Source organism: Chiloscyllium punctatum, chromosome 1 (genome assembly GCF_047496795.1).
Source record: "Chiloscyllium punctatum isolate Juve2018m chromosome 1, sChiPun1.3, whole genome shotgun sequence".
In the NCBI taxonomy this organism is placed as follows: Eukaryota; Metazoa; Chordata; class Chondrichthyes; order Orectolobiformes; family Hemiscylliidae; genus Chiloscyllium; species Chiloscyllium punctatum.
Genome location: NC_092739.1, coordinates 44,121,623 through 44,149,065, shown reverse-complemented (window position 1 = coordinate 44,149,065; position 27,443 = coordinate 44,121,623). Strand labels below are relative to the sequence as shown.

The 27,443-nt window shown below is 42.0% G+C and overlaps 1 protein-coding gene across 1 annotated transcript in view; it reads left to right on the top strand.

Annotated features, from left to right (window-relative positions):
• Window positions 1–21,922: 21,922 nt before the first annotated feature.
• Window positions 21,923–27,443, top strand: part of cops4 (COP9 constitutive photomorphogenic homolog subunit 4 (Arabidopsis)) — a 68,146-nt gene continuing 62,625 nt past the window's right edge. Inside the window, exon 1 of the mRNA XM_072551986.1 lies at window positions 21,923–22,043. Coding sequence (XP_072408087.1) covers window positions 21,970–22,043 — 74 coding nt within the window. The 5' untranslated portion in view covers window positions 21,923–21,969. The remainder of the gene's footprint in view (window positions 22,044–27,443) is intronic.

Below are 27,443 nucleotides of genomic sequence, written 5' to 3'. Positions count from 1 at the left end.
GCGAAGCACGTCACACAGCACAGACCGCCCCCTTGTCAAACCACGCGGCGTCTCATCACGTCAACCCTGCGTCATGCCGTTCATGGCACGCACGTCGCCTCGTCCGTGCCCCCAGGCACCGCCCACTCGCCCGGGCAACGCCCACATTCCTGATGAAAGGCTTTTGGCCGAAAGGTTGATACTCCAGCTCCTGGGATGTTGCCTGACCTGCTGTACTTTTCCAGCACCACTCTAATCTTGACCTGGAGATTCTGGTGTTGGACTGGGGTGTACAAAGTTAAAAATCACACAACACCAGGTTATAGTCCAACAGGTTTAATTGGAAGCATTAGCACAAGACCTGATGAAGGAGCAGCGCTCTGAAAGCTAGTGCTTCCAGTTAAACCGGTTGGACTATAGCCTGGTGTTGTGTGACTTTTAACCTAATCTTGACCGCCCACTTTCCCATCACTGCTGTTTCAGACTCTCGTGGGTTTGGAGTCATCCAGATCTGGGAGTTTGTTCAGAGTTGGACAGACTACACTTCTTAGAACAAACTAATGGACTTTCACTGGAACAGGTCCTCTTTCAACTGGACCACAGCACCATCCCAATAATCAATTAAGCTTTGAGTTTTCTTGATGAAAACCGGCATACATTGCTGTATTAATCATTAAATTGAATTGAATTTATTGTCACGTGTACCGAGGTACAGTGAAGAGCTTTGTCTTGTGAGCAATACAGGCAGATCACAGAGTTAAGTAGTATAGATAAGTAAATAATAGGTAAATAGCAGCAAAAACAAAAACACAGGTAAAGGCGAATGGGGCAGCACAGTGGCTCAATGGTTAGCACTGCTGCCTTACAGCAGCAGCGACCCAGGTTCAATTCCCATCTCGGGTGATTGTCTATGTGGAGTTTGCACATTCTCCCCGTGTCTGTGTGGGTTTGCTCCGGTTTCTTCCCACAGTCCAAAGATGTGCAGGTCAGGTGAATTGGCCATGCTAAATTGCCCATAGTGTTAGGTGCATTAGTTGGGGGGTGGGGGGTACTCTTTGGAGGGTAGGTGTGGACTTGTGGGCCGAAGGGCCTGTTTCCACACTGTAAATAATCTAATCTAAGACTTTGTGAGTCCATTCAGTATTCTAACAACAGTAGAGTAGAAACTGTTTCAAAACCAGCTGGTGTATGTGTTCAGGTTTCTGTACCTTGTCCCCGATGGTAGAGGTTGTAGAAAAGCAATGACAGGGTGTGATGAATCTTTGAGAATGCTGGCGGCATTTCTTTGATAGTAGCCTAGTAGATGGATTCTATAGATGGGAGGTTGGCGTTTGTGATCGTCCGGGGCGAGTTCACCACTCTCTGTAACTGTCTCCAATCTTGAATGGTACAGTTGCCATGCCAGGTAGTGAGACATCATGACAGAATGCTCTCGATTGCGCACCAATAAAAGTTGGCAAGGGAATTCACCGTCATGCCAAATTTCCTCAACTGCCTAAGTAAGATGTGATTTGGAGGTGCCAGTGTTGGACTGGGGTGTTACAAAGTTAAAAATCACACAACACCTGGTTATAGTCCAACAGGTTTAATTGGATGCACTAGCTTTCAGAGCGCCACTCCTTCATCAGGACTATAATCTGGTGTTGTGTGATTTTTTAACTTTGAGGAAGAAGAGACTTTGCTGGGCTTTTGTAACCAGTGCATCCGCATGAAGAGTCCAAGAAAGCTTGTTGTTGTTGTGGATGACCACTCCCAGGAGCTTGACAGTCTCCACTGTGCTGTTAATGTGTAGGGGGGCATGAGTAACATCTTGCCAAAAGTCAATAATGAGTTCCTTGGTTTTGCTGGCATTGAGAACTAGGTTGTTCACAGTGACCATCTTTCCAGGTCTTCCACCTCCTGTCAGTAGTCTGTTTCATCGCCATCTGAGATTCGACCAACTATGGTGGTATCATCAGCAAACTTGTAAATGGCATTAGTCTGGTATTTGGCGACGCAGTCATGGGTATACAGTGAGTACAGTAGAGGGCTGAATGCAGACCCCTGAGGGGCTTCAGTGTTGAGTGTTAGTGAGGATGGCCTATGCGTCAGGAAATTGAGGATCCAGTTGCAGAGAATGGGGCGTAGTGCAATGTTGGCTCCAATGTTGCAGCTCAGACTGCTAACTAAAGAACATCAGGATCCCATATCCAATATAAAGGTGCAGAAATAGAAATTGCTGGAAAAGTCAGCAGGTCTGGTAGCATCTGTGGAGAGAAAGCAGTTAGGGTTTCAGCTCCAGTGACCCTTCTTCAAGATAAAGGTCATGGTTTGTTGGACAGCTTTGTGCTCCTCCCGCATGTTTTGGAAACTTGGACAATCTATAGCAGGCACCTTCAATACTGGAGAAGTACCATGCTTTTATACAGTCCTCCAAATCTGGTGGTAAGAAAGAAGGTCCAACAGCAGCATCCTCTCCCAAACCAACTTGTCCAGCATTAAGGTGATAATAATTCAAAACCAGCTCGACTTTGATGGGACATGTTTTACACATGCCTGACACCAGACATCTGAAGCAACCATTATATTTTGAGCTTGTTTGGAATTGGAGAATCCCAGATGGACTGCATAAGCCCTCAAACCATCCCAGAGTCAAACCTCCTTGCCATTCAAAGTGGAGAAAGCTCATCTGAAAAGCACTGTACAATGTAAAGCAAACTGTACTATACTAAATTAAGGAATTTTTAAAAATCAAGAAATGTCTAAACATTGAAACCAAAGTAAATTTTCTGAATTAGAAACCTGGAATGAGTAAGTGTTAGGTTTTGATCGATACATCAAGAATTTCCATTGAGAATGTGCAGAGGTTAAAAATCAAGCTACCTGGAGCATTGTATAAACCTGCAAAGAATACATCTTCCCAACTATTTAAGCATGAATGTCATCCTTAATCCTGAGAGACAATCTGGAAGAGAGATAAAAAATGGGCAAACAGAAAAGCAACATTAGCAGTGGATTTCTCCTCCCTCTCCTTTGTCAAATGAATTACTATATGTAGAAAAAATTCAAGTTTATCATAAATATGAAAACACTTCAACTGGGCCACCCCTCCCACTCAGTTTCTTTGCTGATACCACTTTCAGGAATTGTCTCTGTGTTTGAAATTTTCTTAATTGCAAACTGTAGCTGGTAATATCAACAGTGTTACTTAAAACCAGCTAAGAACCACTGTGAAGGTGTTTGAATCTTTGAAACAATGCTTCTTCCTCTTCCAGCTTCTTTGTATTTGGGGTTACAACATTGCGAGTTGAACATTCATGTCTTTTCTTCCTATCACTCATTCTTACAATTCCACTGTGTTTAGGTCTCTCATTGCATCTTTTCGTCTCACTCAGGACTTCCCCTTCTGTTTGTTCCTGGCCATCCATCATCTTCACTTGCCTCACTGCTTTTCTTCCCTCTTTCATCAATATAATTTATGTCCTTTCTCAGCTACTTTCACCAGTACCCTCATAATCTTCACTGATACCCTCATGATCCCCATTTTGACCTTTCTCGTTACTCCATACATCCATCTCAGCATCTACGTCTTATTAGGAATCAGTTGTCCCTGGTGTTGCTCAGATTTATGTACTAAGTAGAGGGTTAGTACTAACTAGCAAAAAGGACATCTGACTATAAATCTACTGGCCAAATCAGACAGCTGACATGAATGGAAGTGACACCCATTTAACCATGCTACAGACTGAAAATAGAAATTTCCTAGATTTTAGCTAGATTTAGATTTGTTTCAAATTTCTATTGCTAAAATGATATCTTCAAGCTTATAGAGGGCAGCATGTGGGAGGGAGCCACAATGGAAACCACAATAGCAGTCACGAGTCAAAGATGAAAAATTTGGATATTGTTTCTCTCCTATTCCTTATTGGAACAGTGCAAATACAAATACTATACAAGGGCAAGATTCAGTTCAGCCCAGTAGTCTCCACAAGTTAAACAACAACAACATGAGTTTTGAAGAATGAAAGGTGATCTCATTAAAGTTTATGAAATTCCTACAGGGTGAACGTAAATGGATGTTTTCCCTGACTGGTGAGACAAGAATCTGGGCACATAAACTCCAAATACAGGGTAAGCCATTTAAGACTGGGATGAGCAGGAATTTCTTCACTCAAAAAAATGAGAATCCCTGAAAGAGAGCTGTGAACATTCAAAAATGTGTATGTTCAAAACAGAAGTTGATTGGTTTTTGAAACTAACTACATTAAGGGACATGAAGATAGAGCAGGAAAGCTGCTTTAAGTAGAAGACTGGACAAGATCTAATCCACTGGTGGGGCATATTGGATGGCCTGAATTGCCTACTGCTGTGTCCGTGTTCTACAACTTATGTTTATATAGTGCCTTTAACATAATATAATGTGTCAAGACACTTCACATGGGTATTAAAACTCAAAATATGATCATAAGCAAAATAACATTTCAGGCGGCATAGTGGCTCAGTGGTTAGCACTACTGCCTGCACAGCGCCAGAGACCTGAGTTTGATTCCAGCCTTGGGTGACTGTCTGTATGGAGTTTGCATGTTCTCCTCTTGAGTTTTGACTGGATTTCCTCCCACAATCCAAAGATGTGCAGGTTAGCTCAAAGCTAAATGCATAGAGTCCAGGGTTGTGCAGGTTGGTAGATTGGCCATGCTAAATGGGAGATTACAGAAGGAGGGTTGGTGGGGGGTGGGGACGGTGGTTTTGGGTGCAATGTTCTTTGGAGGGTCAGTGTAAACTTGATTGGCCAAAAGATCTCTTTCTGCATTGTTTGAGTTCTATGATAAGGATATGGGCAGCACGGTGGCACAGTGGTTAGCACTGCTGCCTCACAGCGCCAGAGACCCGGGTTCAATTCCCGCCTCAGGCGACTGTCTGTGTGGAGTTTGCACATTCTCCCCGTGTCTGCGTGGGTTTCCTCCGGGTGCTCCGGTTTCCTCCCACAGTCCAAAAATGTGCAGGTTAGGTGAATTGCCCCTAGTGTTAGGTGCAGGGTAAATGTATGGGAATGGATGTGGGTGGGTGCACTTCGGTGGGTCAGTGTGGACTTGTTGGGCCGAAGGGCCTGTGCCCACGCTGTAAGTAATCTAATCTAAAGATATATCTGGCCGATTGCAAAGCCATAAAGGGATTTTAAGTGAGGATAAAACTGTTAAATCAAAACATTGAATTATTCAGAATTCATGTGAGTCAGTGATGACAGGACTGATAAAGGAGGCAGACTTGGTGTGAGTTAAGATGCATACAACAAAGTTTTGGATGCCTTTAAGTTTAGAGAGGGCACCATGTGGGAGGGAGTCACAATGGAAGCCAGAGTAGCAATGCAGTAGTCAAGTCTAAGGTAGAAAATGTCTAAATGAGGATTTCATCAGCAGATGAACTGAGATTGGTACATTCTGATGATGATTTTACAGAAATAAGGAAAGGTAGGCTTCATGATGGGTGAAGATGTGGTTGGAAACCCACTCAGAGGTCAAAGGTAATTAATTACCCAGAGTCCAAAAAAGACCCGAACCATCTCTCTCCGTTAGAGCAGGACAATTGGTCATGTGTAGCTTGAGGGACACCATTTCTCAAATGTAGGAGGACAAATGCAGGGCTCATGAATATCAAAGCTCATACAAGGATTACAATTACACACTGGCATTATTCTGTACTGCACTCCAGCCATTGAGCCTACTATGCTAACTACAATCTAGTTCAGTCTCAGATTGTTGACTGGGAAAGGGACAGAGTCAGTATCTAGGGAGCAAACTATAGAGGGGGAACAAATTCAATGGCCTCAGTCTTACTAAGAGGACAAAAAATCTGCTTGTCCAGTTCTAGATGTTTGTTAAAGCAGTCTAATAGTTTAGTGACTGTAGAGAAGGTGAAAGAAGTAACACGGTAAGGTGAAGTAAAGTTGAATGTTGTGAAAACTACTCTGTGCTTTCAGCATACATAAAAAAATTAGGAGAAGGTCAGGATAAATTCTTGGGGGGAAGTCAGCGATAAAAATATGACAGAAGAAAGAGAAACCATTGCAAGTGAAACAATGGATATGATAAAATAGATAAGAATGCGACTGTCTGAGAGCAGTTCCACTTAGTTGGCTCACAGTTGAGAGGCTGTGGAGGAGCATGATGTAGTCAACTGCAGTAGAATAAGGAGTGATAAATTACCATTGTCACACTTACATTGGCTGTCATTTGTAACTTTGATAAGAGCTGTTGTTGTGCTATGGTGGGACAGATACCCTATTGAACAAATTAAACATGAAGTTCTGGGAGCCCTTGGCACAGATTTGGGAGGTGACAAAACATCCAAGGACTTTGGAGAGGATAGGGAAGTTCAAGATAAAGCTGTAGTTTGAAAGGATGGTAATGTCAAAGGATGATATTTTTCAGAGAGGAGTGGTAATGGCAGATTTAAAGGAAAAGGGACAACACATGAAGAGAGGGAAAGATTGGTAATATTGGCTGACATGGGGGCAAAGAGAGGAAGTGTTCAGCTTTGGAAATTTGGAGAAATTTGAAGGAGAAAGGGTCTCATGAAATGTTGTACTCAGACAGCGCATGGAAGAAGACAGAAGAGAAACTTGTGAAACATGAGAGTACAGCATTGGACAAAGGGAATTTAGCTCGTGGAAGTTCAGCCCAGTAAGCCAGTAAAAGAGAGAGATGAGGCAGAGACAGCTGATTAGATAAACTCTCTGTACTTAAGTGTGATTGAGAATGGAGGAGACAGGGGAAACAAGTTAAAAAGGTAATTTGTAGCAGAGAAAAGAAAACCAGGCATATCCTCGAGGGTGAGCACTTTTTGCAAAGATTCAACATTGTCATACATAGCATAGCCTCCTTGTGAGCAATTCAAAATGCACAGCAGTCAACAGAACTGAATCCTTAGAGAAAGATCCATCCTTTGGATCAGAGAAGTAAAGGAATTTTTTATAGAAGGAAGGGAAAATATAATATTAATGAAAAAATGTCAAAAAAACACAATTCCATAGAATAATAAGTGTGCTGGACAACAATGTTGTTAAATTAATTGTTTCTTTGAGCACTTACTTATCCTGATTGCTAGTGAAAATTGTAAACAATCAAATCTTCAAGGGATAGCTTACAGTCTGATTGAAGACAAAAATATTTTGCTGTATTATGCATCTTGAAACATTTTCTATATTTAGGGTATTATATAAATATGAATTGTTGTTGTGGGATTTGGAAGGTGACACTGAGTGCTTTAAAATGGTAGGAGTAACTTACATAATGTAGGGCCCATCACAATCTCTGAACATTTCAAATTGCTGTCGAGCTATTAAATTACTCAGAAATGTAATATAGGATAAAACTAATTTGCATACATCCAGGTTGTAACATCAATTAAATAAGTGAACAGAAGGCAGTATTCTCAAATGGTACTACCACCCAACACAATCTACCACATTGCCCACTCTCCCATCCTGCCAGCAGTTAACTTCCAGCAGTTAAACTCTGGCTAGTTCTTTCCATGTTAGCCTCCAGAAATTTGTTACCTCATAAATAAAGTTCTTGAGATTAAACCTTATTTTCTTATTAATGTCATATTGAGATTGGTTCTGTTAACATCCTAGCACTGAGAGAAAAATTGTTCACAGGCAACGCTCTCTTTGTCCTTATGAAACCTTCCAGCTGAGGTTTTCGTTTACCTGGTCTGGGATGTTAGTGTTGTCAGCAAAGACAGTGTTTTTTTATCCATTGTTAATTTCCTGTAAGAAGACGATGAGTGGTTACTAACCTGAACTATCACAACTCACCTGGTATTGTTCCATCTACAGTGGGTTTAAAAAGGAAGATCCAGGATTTTAACATAACAATAGTGAAAGAATGGTGATATTATCCTAAGTCAGGGTAGTTAGCAGGTTGGAGGGGAACTTTCTGTTGATTGCATTCTCATGCAATTGCTCCCCTTTCCTTGGTGGCCCAGGTGACAGATTTTAACGGTGCTGTCAAAGGAACTTTGGTGAATTATGGCTGTGTATTGGCATATTTTATAATTGGTACACACGTTAGGGTGTAGGTTTGCTCGCTGAGCAAACTTGTGAAACATGAGAGCAAACCTACACCCTAAACCTCAACCTGAGTTACAAACCTTCACAAACCTTGGTACACGCAGCTGTCACTGTACATTGTGGTGGAAGGAATGGATTTTTAAGTTGGTAGATCAGATACTGATCAAGTGAGTTGCTTTGTCTTGGATAGTGTCAAATTTTCTGAACATTATTGGAGCTACACTTTCCGAGGTAAATTGATAGTATTTCATCACATTCCTGACTCGCACCTTGTACAGACTTTAGGAAATCAGGAGGTGAGTTACTCATTGTAGAATTCCCAACCTTGATTTTGTAGCCATGGTATGTAAATGGTTATTCCAGTTTGCCTTCTGGTCAAGGGTAACCTCCAGATTATTGGTAATGGGGATTCAGTGATCATCATGCCCTTGACTGTCAAAGGGAGATGGTTAGATTATCTATTGTTGGCGATGGTAATTACACGATACTTCTTTAGCACAAATGGTATTTGACACGCATCTGACCATGCCAGGATTTTGACATATCTTGCTTCCTACACACACACTGACTACATAGGCATTTGAGGCGTCAACGATGGTGCTTGAATATTGTGCAACCATTAATAACAACTCACTTCTCAACTTGTTGAAGGAAAGTCATTGAATTAGAATTAGAATTCCTACAGCGTGGAAACATACAGGCCCTTCGGCCCAACAAGTCCCCACCGACCCTCCAAAGAGTAGCCCACCCAAAAGAATTCTCCTACATTTAACCCTTGCTTAATGCACCCAACCTACACATCCCTGTGCACTGTGGACAATTTAGCATAATCAGTTCACCTAACTTGCACACCTTTGGATTGTGGGAGGAAACCAGAACACGCAGAGAAAACCCACACAAACTTGGGGAGAATGTGCAAATTCTGCACAGACAGTTACCAAAGGCTGGGATTAGAACCCAGGTCCCTGCCACTGTGAGGTAGCAATGCTAACCACTGGGCCACCAGAAGGAACTGAGGATAGTAGGGCCTAGAAAACTGTTGTAGTGAATTTCTCCAGCAATAGCCTGGAGCTAAGATGATTGATCTCCAACAACCACAACCATCTTCTTTGGTGACAGGCATGGCTCCAACTACTGGAGAGTTTTCTTCCAGGTTCCCATTGACTCCTGTTGTTCTAGCGCTCCTTATGCTTTCCTCAGCCAAATGCTGCATTGATGTCAAAGGCAATCACTTTCACCTTTCCCTCTTGAGTTTAGCTCTTTTCCCAATGTTTGAATCATGGCTGTAATGAGGTCAGGAGCTGAGTATTTTTTATTCATTTGTGGGATGTGGGCATCACTGGCTGGCCAGCATTTATTGCCCATTCCTAGTTGAACTTGAGAAGGTGGTGGTGAGCTGCCTTCTTGAAGCGCTGCAGTCCTCTTGCTGTGGGTTAACCCACAAGATGAATTGGGAAGGAATTCCATGATTGTGACCCAGCAGCAGTGAAGGAACAGTGATATATTTCCAAGTCAGGCTGGTGAATGGCTTGGAGGGAAACTTGAAGGTGATGGTGTTCCCATGTGTTTGCTGCCTTTGTCCTTCTAGATGAAAGTGGTCATGGGTTTGGAAGGTATTATTGCTGAGAGATGCTGATTTGATAGCACTGTCAATGACTCCTTTTGTCACTTTCTTGATGATTAAGATAAAATGATGGTGCAGTAATATTCTGTACTGGATTTCATTTGCTTCTTGTGATCTTACCATATCTGAGAATTTTCCAGATGACTGGATGGACGGTATTGTGTAACTCTACCTGGGACATTTTAGCATATGACTAGTTTTGGAACAGCAGTCTTCAGTACTTTGCTGGAATGTTGCATGATGTAGTGCCTTTAGTGACTCCTTTATATCTAACGGAGTGAATTGAATTAATTGAAGATTGACATCTGTGATACTGGGGTCCTCAGGAGGAATCCAAAATGAACCATATATTCGCCATTTCTGTTTGAAGATTGTTACAAGTATTTCAGCTTTGTCTTTTGAAATGATATGCTGGGATCGCCCAACATTGAGGATGGAGATAATTGTAAAGTGTCCTCCCACTCCTGTTAATTCTTTAACTGTACACCCTCAATCATAACTGGATGTGGGAGGACAGCAAAGTTTAGATTTGTTTGGTTGGTTGTGGGATCACTTAGCTCTGTCTATTGTATGCTCTTTCTGCTGTGTGGTGTTGAAATAGTCCTATATTGTAGCTTCATCAGGTTGACATCCCATTTTGAGTTATGCCCCAATGCTCCTCCTGACAAGTTTTCACGCTTGTCATTAAACCAACACAAAACTGCAGAGGAATATAATTTTTTTCTTTTCTTCTGAGGCAGCCTCTCAGGATGGAGGATAATATCCCTCCACAAAGGTACAATGAGGTTTGAGCTGGCACATATGTCCAATGTGGGAACTGCTGACTCTGCCATATGTGGGGTAGATGGTGCCTGAAGGTTTAGTTATTTGGAGGCTTGTGCACTCTACCTTAAGCCTCACCTTGCCTGTACATGTTTGTAATGAAGTTTCCTTGATGTGTTCAGTTTTGGTGCTGGCCTGATGATGGAAGGTTCCTTTACCACTCTTGAGTTGATAAGCTTGAGTTCACTAATGAAAACTATATATGAAAGATATTGCAGGATTTCTTTCAAAATGTTCTTGAGTGACTCAACAGATAGGTTCACATCTTGCAGTCTGATTAGGAGATCAGTATTCTGCATAGGTGGACCTGAAAAGGAACAGACTTGGAAACCATTGGATGTTGCCCACTCTAGCTTTAAGACCTACATGTTGATAATAAGGTATCTGCTGCTGTGTTTGAAAACTAGCTGGTTTCTCTATGGTTCTTGGGGTAATAAAATGTATTAGCTGTGGTCGGGTTTGATCATGATACAACCTATCAATACTTCTAATGTCCACCCAGAATGATTTGGAGATGCTACACAATGGATGATGGCCTTGCATATCTATTTTGGATTTAACAGGTTTCTCTGCAGCTCTGTCTTTTAGTTTTAGAACTTGGAGAGAGTAAGTTTAAGAATCCCTGGATTTGAGTTTTAGGTAGGTCCACAAACAATGGGGAATGTGAATTTCACAAATGAATCCACATCCACATCTTAGTACGTCCAAGATGTTAGTGGTGGGAGGGAGGGAAACATTCAATCGGCATTTGATTAGGAACTTTGTAGGGACTTAGACGAAGTTCTGAGTCTTTGCAGAAAGTCACCTGATCCTTTGAAACCATCTTAGTAGTTGTTTAATATCCATGTTTAAAAGTAATGACTGTTCCAGAAAATCCAGTACAAAATACGATCCATATTTAAAGTTACGAATATAATATGCCTTCACTGGACATGGTAGGAATGCACAAATGATTGAATCAGAAGACCATAGAGCTTGGGAAAGGGATAATGGTCTGTTATTGTTATCAAACTGGAGGCTGTTACACAAAGGATAGCATTACAGCTGTGCTGAGGGAGGATATTCCTGGAAATACATCCAAGGAAGTTATTTGGGTGGAACTGAGAAATAAGAAAAGGATGATAACCTTATTGGGATTGTATTATAGACCACTAATAGTCAGAGGGAAATTGAGAAACAAACTTGTAAGGAGATCTCAGCTATCTGTAAGAATAATAGTGTGGTTATGGTAGGGGATTTTAACTTTCCAAACATAGACTGGGACTGTCATAGTGTTAAGGTTTAGATGGAGAGGAATTTGTTAAGTGTGTACAAGAAAATTTTCTGATTCAGTATGTGCATGTACTTACTAGAGAAGGTGCAAAACCTGACCTACTCTTGGGAAATAAGGCAGTGCAGATGACTGAGATGTCAGTGGGGAAGCAATTTGGGGCCAGTGACCATAATTCTATTAGTTTTAAAATAGTGATAGAAAATGATACATCTGATCTAAAAATTGAAGTTCTAAATTGGAGAAAGATCAATTTTGACGGTATTAGGCAAGAACTTTCAAAAGCTGATTGGGGGCAGATGTTTGCAAGTAAAGGAATGGCTGGAAAATGGGAAGCCTTCAGAAATGAGATAATGAGAGTCCAGAGACAGTATATTCCTGTCAGGGTGAAAGGAAAGGCTGGTAGGTATAGGGAATGCTGGGTGACAAAAGAAATTGAGGGTTTGATTAAGAAAAAGAAGGAAGCATATGTCATATATAGACAGGATAGATTGAGTGAATCATTAGAAGAGTATAAAGGCAGTAGGAGTATACTTAAGAGGGAAATCAGGAGGGCAAAAAAGGGGGCATGAGATAGCTTTGGCAAATAGAGTTAAGGAGAATCCAGTACACTGTACAGCATCCTCAGGTAAGACAAAGGGTGGAGGGGTTTGCTTTTTAATCAACAACTTGTGGTGTACGGACATTGCAACCCTGGGTAGCCATTGCTCCTCAAACCTTGAATTCTGCACCATCAAGTGCCGCCCCTTCTATCTACCACGGGAATTTACCGCTGCTATATAACTGCTGTGTACATACCACCACAAGCAAAGGTTGAGAAAGCTCTGGATGTGCTGTACTCCACCACTAACACTGTGGAAATGTATCACCCCAAGGCCCTGTTTATTGTAGCTGGTGACTTCAATCAAGCCAATCTTAGGAAGGTATTGCCCAAGTACCACCAGAACATTACCTGCCCCACCAGGGACCCAAACATTTTAAACCACTGCTACAGCACTGTGGAACATGCCTACTGCTCGAACCTCCGCTCTCATTTCGGGAACTCCGACCACAATACTGTGTTTCTTCTCCCGGCTTATAGGCAAAAGCTCAAGCAGGAGACCCCCCTCGTGGATACAGGCCCAGTGCTGGTCGGAGGAAGCAGAGGATCAACTCTGGTGCTGTCTGGAATTGGCTGATTGGGTCATGTTCAAACAGTCCGCAGGTACCTTGGAGTAGTACACCACTATCGTCCCAGACTTTATCAGCAAGTGTGTGGAGGACTGCATACCAAGGATGTCAATCCAGGTGTTTCCCAACAGGAAACCCTGGATGAATCAGGACATATACAACCTGCAAAAAGCCAGGTGTGAAGCCTTCAGATCAGGAGACCCACTAAAATATAAGGAATCCAAATATGACCTTCGCAGAGCCATTAAGACAGCCAAGGACCAATACCGATCCAAACTAGAGACTCAGACAGACACCCGGTGACTATAACAAGGACTGAATGACATCACAGATTCTAAAAACAGACAGTACAAGATAGCAGACCATGACATATCCCTCCCAGATAGTCTCAGTGCCTGCTTTGCTCGCTTTGAGTAGAACTTTGGTGGAGAGGTAACACCTATTCCGACATGTCCAGATGAACCTATCCCAACAGTCATTGCATCAGTGGTCAGACCATTTTCCTTTGTGTGAATCCAAGGAAAATGCTGGGACCAGATGGAGTACCAGGCTGTGCACTCAGAGCATGCACAGATCAACTGGCAGAGGTCTTCTCGGACATCTTCAGCTTGTCCCTGCAGCAGGCCATTGTCCCTGCCTATTTCAAGAGAGCCAACATCATTCTTATGCCTAAGAGGGCTCATTCAGCATGTCTCAATGACTACCGCCCAATGGCCCTAACTTCGGTGGTCATGAAGTGCTTTGAAAAGTTGGTCATGGCATTAATCAACTCCAGCCTCCCCACTACTCTTGACCCACTCCAATTTGCCTATTGGACCAACATATCCATGTCAAATGCCATATCACTTGACCTTCACTCCTCCCTAGAACATCATCACACCAAGAACAGTTATGTAAGAATCCTACTCATTGAATACAATTCAACCTTCAACACTATTATCCCCTCGAGACTGATTATTAATCTTAGTGATATTGGATTAAGCCCCACTCTATGCAACTGGATCCTCAGTTTCCTGACCCACAGACCACAATCAGTGAAGATCGGGGACAATATTTCATCCTCACTAACACTCAACACTGCAGCATCCCAGTGGTCCGTACTCAGCCCCCTACTGTACTCACTGTATACCCATGACTGCGTTGCCAAATACTAGACTAATGCCATTTACAAGTTTGCTAATGACACGACCATAGTTGGTCGAATCTCAGATGGCGATGAAATAGACTACTGACAAGAGGTGGAAGACCTGGAAAGATGGTCACTGTGAACAACTTAGTTCTCAGTGCCAGCAAAACCAAGGAATTCATTATTGACTTTTGACGGGATGTTACTCATCCCCCGACATATTAATAGCTCAGAGGTGGAAGAGTGGAGAGTGTCAAGCTCCTGGGAGTGGTCATCCACAACAAGCTTTATTGGACTCTTCACATGGACACACTGGTTACAAAGACCCAATAATGTCTCTTCTCCCTCAGGCAACTGAGGAAATGTGGCATGACAGCAAATACCCTTGCCAACTTTTATAGGTGCGCCATCGACAGCATTCTGTCTGGATGTATCACTACCTGGTATGGCAACTGTACCATTCAAGATGAGACGGTTACAGAGAGTGGTGAACTCAGCCCGGACAATCACAAAGGCCAACCTCCCATTTATAGAATCCATCTACCAGGCCCGCTGTCAAGGAAAGGCCGCCAGCATTCTCAAAGATCCATCCCACCCTGGCTATGCTTTTCTACAACCTCTACCATCTGGGAGAAAGTACAGAAGCCTGAACACACACTAACCAGTTTCGAAACAGTTTCTACCCTATTGTTGTTAGAATTCTGAATGGACTCACAAACTCTTAGCATTTGCCTGTAACTGAGTTCTGGTTTTTGCTGCTGTTTAACTATTATTTACTTATCTATGCTGCTCAACTTTGTGATCTGCCTGTAATCCTCGCAAGACAAAGGTTTTCACTGTGCCTCGGTACACATGACAATAAATTTAATTCAATTTAATTCAATTCAATTAATTAAATTCAATTCATTTAAATTCAGTGTTTACTGTGGACAAAGACATGGAAGATATAGAATGTAGGGAAATAGATGGTAACATATTGAAAAATGTCCATATTACAGAGGAGGAACAGCCTGGATGTCTTGAAATGCATAAAAGATACATCCCCAGGACCCGATCAGGTCTACCCTAGGACTTTGTGGAAAGCTAGGGAAGTGATTGCTGCGCCTTTTGTTGAGATATTTGTATCATCGATAGTCACAGTTGAGGTGCCGGAAGACTGGAGATTGGCTAATGTGGTGCCACTATTTAAGAAAGGTAGTAAGGACAAGCCAGGGAACTAGAGGCCAGTGAGCCTGACGTTGATGGTGGGCATGTTATTGGAGGGAGTCCTGAGGGACAGGATGTACATGTATTTGGAAAGGCAAGGACTGATTAGGGACAGTCAACATGGCTTTGTGCATGGGCAATCATGTCTAACAAACTTGAAATTTTTTGAAGAAGTAACAAAGAGCATTGATGAGGGCAAAGTGGTAGACATTATCTATATGGACTTCAGTAAGGCATTTGACAAGGTCCCCCGTGGGAAACTGGTTAGCAAGGTTAGATCTCATGGAAATCAGGGAAAACTAGCCATTTGAATACAGAACTGGCTCAAAGCTAGAAGACAGAGGGTCGTGGTGGAGGTTTCCTTTTTATACTGGAGGCCTGTGACCAGTGGAGTGCCACAGGGATCGGTGCTGGGTCCACAACTTTTTGTCATTTATGTAAATGATTTGGATGTGAGCTTAAGAGGTACAGTTAGTAACTTTGCAGATGACACCAAAATTGGAGTTGTCATGGACAGCGAAGAAGGTTACCTCAGATTACAACAGGGATCTTGATCTGATGATCCACTGGTCTGAGGAGTAGCAGATGGAGTTTAATTTAGATAAATACAAGGTGCTGCATTTTAGGAAAGCAAACCTTAACAGGATTTATACACTTAATGTTAAGATCCTGGAGAATGTTGCTGAACAAAGAGACTTTGGAGTGCAGGTTCATAGCTCCTTGAAAGTGGAGTCACAGTAGATAGACTTGTAAAGAAGACGTTTGGTATGCTTTCCTTTATTGGTCAGAGAATTGAGTACAGGAGTTGGGAGGTCATGTTGAGGCTGTACAGAACATTGGTTCGGCCTCTTTTGGAATATTGTGTGCAATTTTGGCCTCCTTCCTATCGGAAGGATGTTGCAAAACTTGAAAGGGTTCAGAAAAGATATACAAGAATGTTGCCAGGATTGGAGGATTTGAGCTACAGGGAGAGGTTGAATAGGATGGGGCTGTTTTCTCTAGAGTGTTGGAGGCTGAGGGGTGACCTTATAAAGGTTGATAAAATCATGAGGGGCATGGATAGGGTAAATAGACAAGGTCTTTTCCCTGGGGTGGGGGAGTCCAGAAGTAGGGGGCATAGGTTTAGGGTGAGAGAGGAAAGATATAAAAGGGACCTAAGGGGCACCTTTTTCATGGAGAGGTTGGTGCATGTATGGAATGGGCTGCCAGAGGAAGTGGTCGTGGCTGGTACAATTACAACATTTAAAAGGCATCTGGATGGATATATGAGTAGAAAGGGTTTGGAGGGATATGGGCTGGGTGCTGGCAGGTGGGACTAGGTTGAGTTGGGATATCTGGTCGGCATGGACATGTTGGATCAAAGGGTCTGTTTCCGTGCTGTACATCTCTCTGACTCTATAAGAACTTCATAACAGATGTGTTTAGGACCAGCAGCCAATGTAAATCAGTGAGCTCAGCATTGATGATTGAGCAGGACAGGAAAAGTCTAAGTCTGCAGAGAGGTGAACAGGTTTTCGGGGAGGTTTTCTCTTAAAATCATTTTCACCCATAAAAAACAGACAGAGATATGTGGAAGCTTAACCATTGTTTATTCATGCACATGCAAGTGAGACGCACTCTTCCCATGGGGAAAATGGATCTTCCCTGAGCTGTTATATTACATTTACGTTCGCATTACCTTATTGGAATGTACCAATCACCAAGAATGTGAATCCATTCTTCCAATCATTGTCAGATTCTGTCTTTGACATCTGAATAGTAAGATTAACACCAGGGCACATACACAGGAAGGAGGGGAGATAAACAGATGGCAACTGCTATGTCTCTAATCTTGTTTTGAGGAGGCACTTAACCTTTATTATTAGAAATATATCTGTTTACTTGTCCAATACAATGACTTAATATTTTATGATAGCATATCTGCCCTTTTTCTCATATGAAAGGAACCATTTGTTTTTACCTGTTGTCCTTTCTGGAGTCCTATCTGTTCTATTAACATGTCTGACTCCAAGCAACCTTAATATGCTGGATTAATTCAACTAGTTTTCCTAAACTACTTTATTTACTCCAAATACTATCCAAAGGTTTATTCAGCCGATCTTTCCCCTTTCAAAGTGATACACAACAAAATCACAGTCACACAGGATGTTTGACAGGAAACAACAAGATTTTGGACATGTTGAAAGTTATGGTGTGCAGAGGAAGGAAGACTGGACAAGAAATCAATGGAATAGTCAAGATTAGACTATTATAATATGATTGAGAGTTTCAGATAGATGGAGAATGCCATGGCTGGGTAAAATGGGTAAAATCTGCTAAAAATTAGCACCTTTATTACAAGTGCAGATTTACCGTATGTAGACTATGTAAGTAACACAGACAAATTCTGTTTTATTGAGGCACAGGTGCTTTATGTTACACACTAAGTGTGCTATCGGATCATTACGTTGAGAGTATTATTAATGGCTATCATAGCACTACCTCACGGAATAGGGATTCTATCTGCACATCAAGCAACTCTGACTATTACTCACAACAGTAGAGGAACTGACTGTGTACAATTTCAACACTATTGGATCACCTCCATTATGACGTATATAAACCGATAATTATAAATATACAGAACTAAATTTCTAAACATAAACATGTGGACTGAACTTTATAAAAGTTCAAAACACAATCTGAAACATAACTGGATTGGAATGATCTTATCAAAATCATTAATCATTGCTGACTTTAAACAGTGAATAGGCTGCTCAGACATCAATAAGAAATTTTGATTAATGCTTTCTCTGCAGTGGTAAATAGCTATATGTCGACCAGGGATAGGTTTACTTATTTCTGTAAATAGCAGCACAGCAAACAACCATTATGATACTAATAATAGCTTTAATTAATATCTTTTGCGATATGTGCACTGTTGGTAACACTAGCATTTATTGCTCAGCCCTAAATTCATTTCTCTGATCAGAATTTTCCTTGTGCGAAAAGGCAGAAGTTATATATCTGCTTATGCAGGACTATCTTTTAGAATCTATTTCATATCTGCCAAGTTCTTGTCTGAGAGAGTGGAAATTCTTGGGTGAGGTAGAGCAGCTGCACTTACTACATTCTGCTAAGCCAAGGAAAGATGGGGACATGTGGAGGTAAGAAGTGAGTGATCAGTCCAAGGACTGATGCTATTCTCTGCTCCTTATCCAGTGGAGATTATTATGAAATGATTTTAGTATTTTCTGAATTTCAACCTATAGCTAAATTCAGTAAATTCATTGCATTCACACATTTTCTACTCCACTCCCTCCTGTCCTGAAGATGATAAACCACGCAGGCTCCAGCAGTCACCTGGTATTTAGACAAAGAACCCTCTTTGTCTTTAGCCATAGACAGTTACTGCGGTCAGGATATCCAAAAGTGAGTGGAATTATTAGAGTTAATCTGTATTCTATTTTACTTCACATCCCTAGTTCCAGCAGGGATTAACAGAAAATGATCAGGAATGTCAACTCTTTCTTATATTTCTCCTTTCTAATTAAAAGGCCATTGTTTCCAAACAATTTCAATCCTTTACGTACTTTTTTTTTATTAAGGTAGAAATGGAGAGATCAGGCACAACTGAAAACAATCATTCATTGTAAATTATTAGAGAAATCACATTAAAACTCAATCTTTCTTGATTAAATTGGAAGATAATGTCAATTGATGATGGCCCTTCAAGTCCATTTGATCTCTAGAGAGGTCCTATCTGTGTTCCAATAGACATTAAACTGTGAAATAATGGCAAAATATGCAGAAGTTGGAATATTGAAATAAAAACAAAATGCTACAAATACCCAAATGGTCTGACAGCATCTGTAGAAACAGAGTTAACTGTCGAGTCAAAAAACACTTATTCATAACTGAGGGAGGGTAGACCTCTGACTGGTTACATGGCATTGAAAGGTGGGAGGGTTTCATTAAAAAAACCTGCCTGGGTTAGGGTCAAAGAGGGAAGAAATTGAGTAACAACATGCTTTGGAACAATAGGTAAAGGGAGTGGTTACAGTGAGGGAAAAGGTTTTGTCCAGATAAAGTATTAAAACAAGATTTAATACTTTATCAAAGCCAATCAGAATCTCCATGCTAAAAAAAAGCACTCTCGTCTCAGATAATATATTTGTTTATTCCATTAATTTGGTATTCTTGGGGCACAATGTCCCTAAAGGCTGGGTTTAGGTCTCATATGCTAGAGAAGTGTATAATAAAATCTCTGAATACAGTCATAGAGTCATAGAGATATACAGCACAGAAACAGACCTTCGGTCCAACTCTTCCTTGCCGACCAGATATCCCAATCTATTCTCGTCTCACCTGCCAGCACCTGGCCATATCCCTCCAAACCCTTTCTATTCATATACCCATCCAGATACCTTTTAAATGTTGCAATTGTATGAGCCTCCACCACTTGCTCTGGCAGCTCATTCCATACACGTATCACCCTCTGTGTGAAAACGTTGCCTTTTAGGTCTTTTTTATATCTTTCCCCTCTCACCCTAAACCTATGCCCTCTAGTTTTGGGCTCTCCCACCCCAGGGAAAAGACTTTGTCTATTTATCCTATCCATGCACCTCATGATTTTATTAAACCCCTATAAGGTCACCCCTCAGCCTCCGATGCTCCAGGGCAAACAGCCCTAGCCTATTCAACCTCCCCCTGTAGCTCAAATCCTCCAACCCTGGAACATCCTTGTAAATACTTTCTGAATCCTTTCAAGTTTCACAACATCGTTCCGATGGGAAGGAGACCAGAATTGTACACAATTTAGGCTTTTGCCTAAAACATTGATTTTCCTGCTTGTCGGATGCTGCCTGACCTGCTGTGCTTTTCCAGCACCACTCTAACCTAGACTCTGATTTCCAGCATCTGCAGTCCTTACTTTTGCCAATGTCCAATACAGCTGCAACATGACCTCCCAACTCCTGAACTCAATATTCTGACCAATAAAGGAAAGCATACCAAATGCTTTCTTCATTATCCTATTTGGGCGGCACGGTGGCACAGTGGTTAGCACTGCTGCCTCACAGTGCCAGAGACCTGGGTTCAATTCCTGCCTCAGGCAACTAACTGTGTGGAGTTTGCATGTCCTCCCTGTGTCTGTGTGGGTTTCCTCCCACAGTCCAAAGATCTGCAGGTCAGGTGAATTGGCCATGCTAAATTGCCCGTAGTGTTAGGTAAGGGGTAAATGTAGGAGTATGGGTGAGTTGTGCTTTGGCGGGGCAGTGTGGACTTGTTGGGCCGAAGGGCCTGTTTCCACACTGTAAGTAATCTAATCTGTGACTCCAAGGTCTCTTTGTTCAGCAACACTCCCTAGGACCTTACCATTAAGTGTATAAGTCCTGCTAAGATTTGCTTTCCCAAAATGCAGCACCTTGCATTTATCTGAATTAAACTCCATCTGCCACTTCGCACCCTTTTGGCCCATCTGATCAAGATCCCGTTGTAATCTAAGGTGACCTTCTTCGCGATCCACAACACCTCCAATTTTAATGTCATCAGCAAACTTACTAACTATACCCCTTATGCTCACATCCAAATCATTTATATAAATGATGAAAAGCGGTTGATTTAAATTGGCATTCTTATGAATTAGGAGAAAGTGAAGACTGCAGATGCTGGAGATCAGAGCTTAAAAATGTGTTGCTGGAAAAGCGCAGCAGGTCAGGCAGCATCAAAGGAGCAAGAGAATCGACATTTCGGACATTATGCCTGACCTGCTGCGCTTTTCCAGCAACACATTTTTAAATTCTTACGAATTAGCCTGCAAAGTGCAAAACAAAAACAAACCGCAACAAGATGATCCTATTCCTGCAATATTACCGTTCGACTTTCTTTCAGGTCATCTTTTCACTCTCTCCTGCCTTCTACCCCCCTCTCAAACCTTCCCTTCTATGGTTCCTTCCCCATTTCAATACTATTTCAACAGCAAAGAATTCATATCTTATTTAAAACACAACTGTCTCTTTTTGCACGGACGCTGCCCAGCCAGCTGAATATTTCATAACTTTCTCGATTAGATTACATTACAGTGTGGCCCTTCGGCCCAACAAGTCCACACTGACCAGCCGAAACGCAACCGACCCATACCCCTACATTTACCGCTTACCTAACACTACGGGCAATTCACCTGACCTGCACATCTTTGTGACTGTGGGAGGAAACCAGAGCACCCGGAGGAAACCCACACAGACACGGGGAGAACGTGCAGACTCCACACAGTCAGTTGCCTGAGGCGGGAATTGAACGCGGGTCTCCGGCGCTGTGAGGCAGCAATGCTAACCACTGTGCCACCGTGCCGCCCACTAAAATATGTCCCCTAGTTTTGAACTCCCCATCCTAGGGGGAAAACGTTTGCATTTCAAATTATCTATGCCTTTCGTGATTTTATAAACCTCTATAAAGTCACCCCTCAACCTCCTGTGCTCCAGTGAAAAATGTCCCAGCTTGTTTCTATTGAACAGACTGTGATGGGAAGACGATTGTTGTCCCACTTGGTAAGGGGACAACAATTGCAAACATAGATGTTAAAGGCAAGTTTCTATTCTAGGGGCCACTAGGGGCTGCGCGCCTGCTTTTCTGGAGGACTGTAGTAAGACCTCCAATAGGCGGGTGGCGCTGCTGCCCGGATGACGGACAGAGTGAAAAGCTCTTGCTTCCAGCCGAAGCTCCTTGTCGGAGGGAGGGAAAATATGGCGGCGTCGATGAAGCAGGAGTTGACTGTGTTGATGAACTCCAGCGGTTCCCACAAGGATCTGGCCGGCAAGTGAGTGAAACCGGGGGTGGGGGGAGAAACTGGGCGAGTGTGTAGAGGCGGCAGGCCGATCCCACCCGCAGTCCCGGCCCGCAGTCCCCGGAGCTTGGCCGTCCTGTAGGCCCGCACGCAGCCGCCCCCCAGCCTGATGAGCGGTTCCCGTGGCAGAGACACTCCGCCAGCTTCCCCCAGGCTGTTGTCCAACTGTGTCCCCGGGCTCCACGGGATTGCTTGTGTCAGCCTTTGACGACCAAAACTGTCTTCCCCTCTTGCTACCTGCGATTAAGAATAATTTTATTTCGCGTTTGGGAGGGCGTTACGTCCTTTATCGTCAGTTTTCACTAATATAAGCATCATTATTGTTACTAATTAGCCATTTGTTGCCAAAATGATCGACCACAGAGATTCTCGCTCCCGCCATTCATAGGTTCCAGATTTAAGAATCTGCCCACCCTGCGCTGCAGCGATATCAAACTAAACCGATCATGATCGTCCCGGGTCCAATCTGCAACTTGTGATGAGATTGATGACTGTTGTTGTGAAAACCGTAGTTGGGCACCCTGAGAGGGATTCATGGTGCGCAGATTTAGGCTAAAATGTCATAACCGTTACAGTCAAATCTCCTGCAAACATACAGTGTCCCCTTACATCAAGAATGACCAATCACTCGGGGCTACCAGTAGCCATGGGGCTTATCCTTGAAACACTGGATTTACTGATACAAAATGCGAGTGCCATTATTGACCACAGTATTTGTTGCGTGGTCCCGGGCTCTGGACACTGAAGTGAGCGCAATTGCTGTGCTCTTTAATTGTGAACGAATAGTATAGTTTTTATATTTTCATTCGAGGTTGTTAGTGCTGAGGAAGGTACAAGTAGACCTGCACAAAAAGAAGATGGGGAAATACAACACTTCCTACTTTTACTTGGGATTTTTTTTAACGGTTTCTTGATTGTTATTTCCTGGAAAAGGGCTAGGAATCTCCACAGAGAGGAGGAGCAAATTACTGCATATGATGGAATCTGTACTGAAAACAAAAAATGCTGGCGATCAGTGTCAGGGAGCATCCATGGAGGGGAGAGCAAGCTCATGTTTAGAGTCTGGATGACTCTTCATCAGAGTTCCAGAGAGAGGATGTCCAAAAGGAGAAAAAATGATAACCTCGAACTTGCTGTGGCAAACTGCTTCAGTGGAGGAGGAGGAGAAATTGGTAGTAAAAAATTGAAACTCTTAAAAATCTGAAGAACAGTTTCTGAGAAAATCACCTTAATTTTACACAGTATATATATCCTGTATCCATTTTAGTGAAATGAAGTTAATTGCATGTTTTAACTGCTGAAAGTCACTTGAATTTGCTTTCTGTTGAGAACATATTAAAGTTATATACAAGTGATTATATTTCAACTTAAAATGGCATTGATACACTTTCACATGGGAGTTGTTCCAAAATGAATTATTTCATTAAAACATAACATCAAGCATTCAATTACATTTTTTGACAGTCCAAATTTAGGGTGGTTTTAAAAAAGATTAGGCCTACAGAAGCATAATATTAAGTATTAATAATAATTAATACACTTAAGACAGAATGTCATATGATCTTATGATTTATGGTGGCACAGCCTTCAGTGATCCTTGCAAGGACCTTCCCAGTCTCTTTCACTACGGATTTCATCTTGGAAAATTGGACCCAAAGAAATATTTTGCATACAAGATAGAATATGAATCTTTATTTAACCAGTCAAGGGAAAAGAAAAGATTTCACATTAGAATTAGAAAATTTGAGGGCACTTTTTGTTTGTATTCATCCATAGAGGTGGGTTTTGCGACTGGGACAGCATTTATTGCCCAACATTAATTGCCTTTGAGAAGGTGGTTGTGTGCTGCCTTCTTGAACTGCTGCAGTACTTTTGTTGTAATTATACCCACTATATAGTTAGGGGGTGGAGTTCCAGGTTTTGACCAAATGATATATTCCTAAATCAGGATGATGAGTGGTTTGAACAGGACCTTGTAGGTCGAGTCGTTCCCAGATAGGTGTTGCCCTTATCCTTCTAGGTGGTAGTACTTAAGTATTTTGAAGATGCTGTCTAAGGAGCCTTAGAAAATTTCTGCCATGTGTATTGTGATTGTAAACACAGAGGGTACTGTGCATTTGTGGTGAACAGAGTGAGTGTTTATGGATCTGGTGCTAAACAAGTAGATTGCTTTGACTTGCATGGTGTCAATTTTCTTATGTGGTTGGAGTTGCACTCATCCAGGCAAGTGGGGAGTATTCCATCATGCATTCTGCTTTATAGATGGTGGACAGGCTTTGAGGAGTCAGGAGGTGAGTTATTTATTGCAGGATTCTTAGTCTCTTACCTGCGCTTGAGACCACAGTATTTACATGGCTACTCCATACAGTTTTGAGTCAAAGTAATCTCCAGGGTGTTGATAGTGAGGGATTTCAGCAATGGTAATACCATTGAATATCAAGGGACAATGGATAGATTCTGTCTTATTGGAGATGGTCATTGTGTGGAACTTGTATGACACATATGTTATTTCCCACTTGTTAGCTCTGAATATGTCCAGGTCTTGCTGCATTCATACATAAACTGTTCCACTTTGAGGAGTCATGGTGCTGCACATTGTGCAGTCATCAGTGGACCTCCCACTGCAGATCTTCTGATGGAAGGGAAGGTCATTGATAAAGCAGCTGAAGATGGTTGATGCAGGTTATTGCTAGCTAATGCTGTTCGTTAGTACTCTTGGTGACACGTAACTGATGAGTGAGACTAGATCGATCTGATGGTAATTGACCAGTTTTCAGGATAGTAAGGAAGAGATTGCAGAACACTTGGAAGTGCTTGGTAAATAGGGCTGAATCTTCATGAATTTGTCAATGAGAGGTCATGCTTGGCAAATCTATTCGAATTCTTTGAGGAGGTAACAAGCAACTTAGACAAAAGAGAACTAGTGGACATGATTTATTTGGCTTCCCAGAAGGTCTTTGACAAGGTGCTGCGCAGAAAGCTGTGAAATAAGATAAGAGCCCATGGTGTTAGGGACAAGGTACTGGTATGGATAGAAGAAATGGCTGACTGGCACAATGGGGGAATAAAAAGGACTTTTTCAGGATGGCACTCTGTGTCTAATGGAGTTTTACAGGGATCAGAGTTGAGACCACAATTATTCATGGTACGCATTAATCATCTGGATGAAGAAGCTGAGGGCATTGTTGCTTAGTTTGTGGATAACTTGAAGGAAGGTGGAGGGACAGGTAATGTTGAGGAAGCGGGGAGGCTGCAGATGGACTTGGAGAGGCTAGGAGAATGGGCAAAGAAATAGTGAATGGGATATAATATCAGAACGTGTGTGGTTATGCACTTTGGTTGAATAAAAGTGTTGACTGTTCACGAAATGGGGAAAGGCTTTGGAAATCGGAAGCACAAGGGGTGATGGAATCCTCATTCAGATTCTGTTAAGGTTAACATGCACGTTCAGTTGACAGGAAGGCAAACGCAATGTTCGCATTCATTTCAAGAGGGCTAGAGTACAAGAGGGGAAATGTGCTTCTGAGGTTGTTTAAGCAATAGATCAAACTGTTTGGAATATTGTGAGCAGTTTTGGGTCCCATATTTATGCTAAATGTGCTGGCCTTGGGGAAGGATGGGGGAAAATCCAGAGGAATGGATTGGGAATGAAGAATGAGCAGTGGGGGGGAGGAGTTCAAATGAAACTTACAGAATATTGCGGGGCCTGGGATAGAGTGAACATGGAGATGATGTTTCTACTAGTCAGAGAGACTCCGAGTGAAGGGACCATCCTTTAGAAATGAGATGAGAATTTCTTTAAAATTTCAGCCAGTAAGTGGTGAATCTGTAGAGTTTCTTGTAACAAAACGCAGTGGAGGCCACATCATTGAGTGTATTTAATACAAAGATAAACAGATTTTTGATGGGTAAGGGGGGGTTGAACATAATGGGGAGAAGGTAGGAGAATGGGGTTGAGAAAGATATCAGCTGTGATCAATGATGGCACAGACTTGATGGGCCACTAATTCTGCTCCTATACCTTAAGGTGTTATGATTTGATTCCTCATAATTTTTCTATGGAGGACTCATCTGGGTAATTTTCTACGGTGTTTTGTAGATGCCCCTATTGTAACTGTACTGGAAAAACTTGATTGGGGTTGCAGCAAGTTCTGGAGCGCACAAATTCAGTAATATTGCTAGAATATTGTGAGGGCTAATAGCCTTTGATATATACAGTGTCTTTTTCTGTTTCTGGTATGGAGTGGAGTGAATCAAAATGACTGAAAATTGTCAGCTGTGATGCTGAGCAGCCTTGGCGGAGGGTGAGATGGTTCATGCGCTCAGAATTTATGGCTGAAGAATCTTATCTTTTGAACAAGTGTAAGGCTCTCCCATCATTGAGGATGGGGCTATTTGTTTAGCCTTCTCCTTCGATGAGTTGTGTGATTTTCATCACCATTTGTGACTGGTTGTGGCATGACTGTAGAGCTTAGATATGGACATTTGGTTGTGGAATTGTTTGACCATACTTATCATTTGCTGCTTATGCTATTTAGGATTCAAGTAGTCCTGTGTTGTATGTTGATACGCAAGTTGAAGTCTCCAACTCAGGGTACGTTTTGCATCTTTGCCATCCTTAATACTTTAGTTAAATGTTTAGTTTCAATCTCTTCCAGGTGGTTATGTTTTTGGTATTTGGTTGCAAAGCAAGAGGTTTTGTCATACCTGATGGTTTCTTGGAATAATTGGATGGTGGAATACAGACTGTTTGTTTTTAATTTTGAAATACAGTCTGCTTCAAATAGAATATTGGTGCATTGGAGTACGCTCAAAGGAAAGCAACAAAAATAATTGAAGACTTCACTACTCTAAATTTTCTATAGCATTTTGTGAGACTGATGTATTTTGTTAGAGAATCAATAAAATGCAGATTTTTAAAATGTTAATTGGTAATAAAGTATGTGCCTTAATTGGACCATGTGTGAAGAAAAGGCAAGTGACGAGGTGTCACTTTGGGGCTAGTGTGCATAATTCTATTAGTTTTAAAATAGTTACGAGAAAGAATAGACCTGATCCAAAAGTTAAAGTTCTAAATTGGGGTAAGACCAATTTTGATGGTATCAAGCAAGAACTTTCAGCAGTTGACTGGGAGATGCTATTTGCAGGTAAAGGGATGGTAGAAAAGTGGGAGGCCTTTAAAAATGAGATAATGAGAATTAAGAGACAATATGTTCCTGTTAGTGTGAAGGACAAGATTGGTAGATGTAGGAAATGCTGGATGATTAGAGAAATTGAGGCTCTGGTCAATAAAAAAGGAGGAGGCGTATGTCAGGAATAGACATCTGGTTAGAGTGAATCTCTGGAGGAGTGTAAGGGCAGTAGGAGTATACT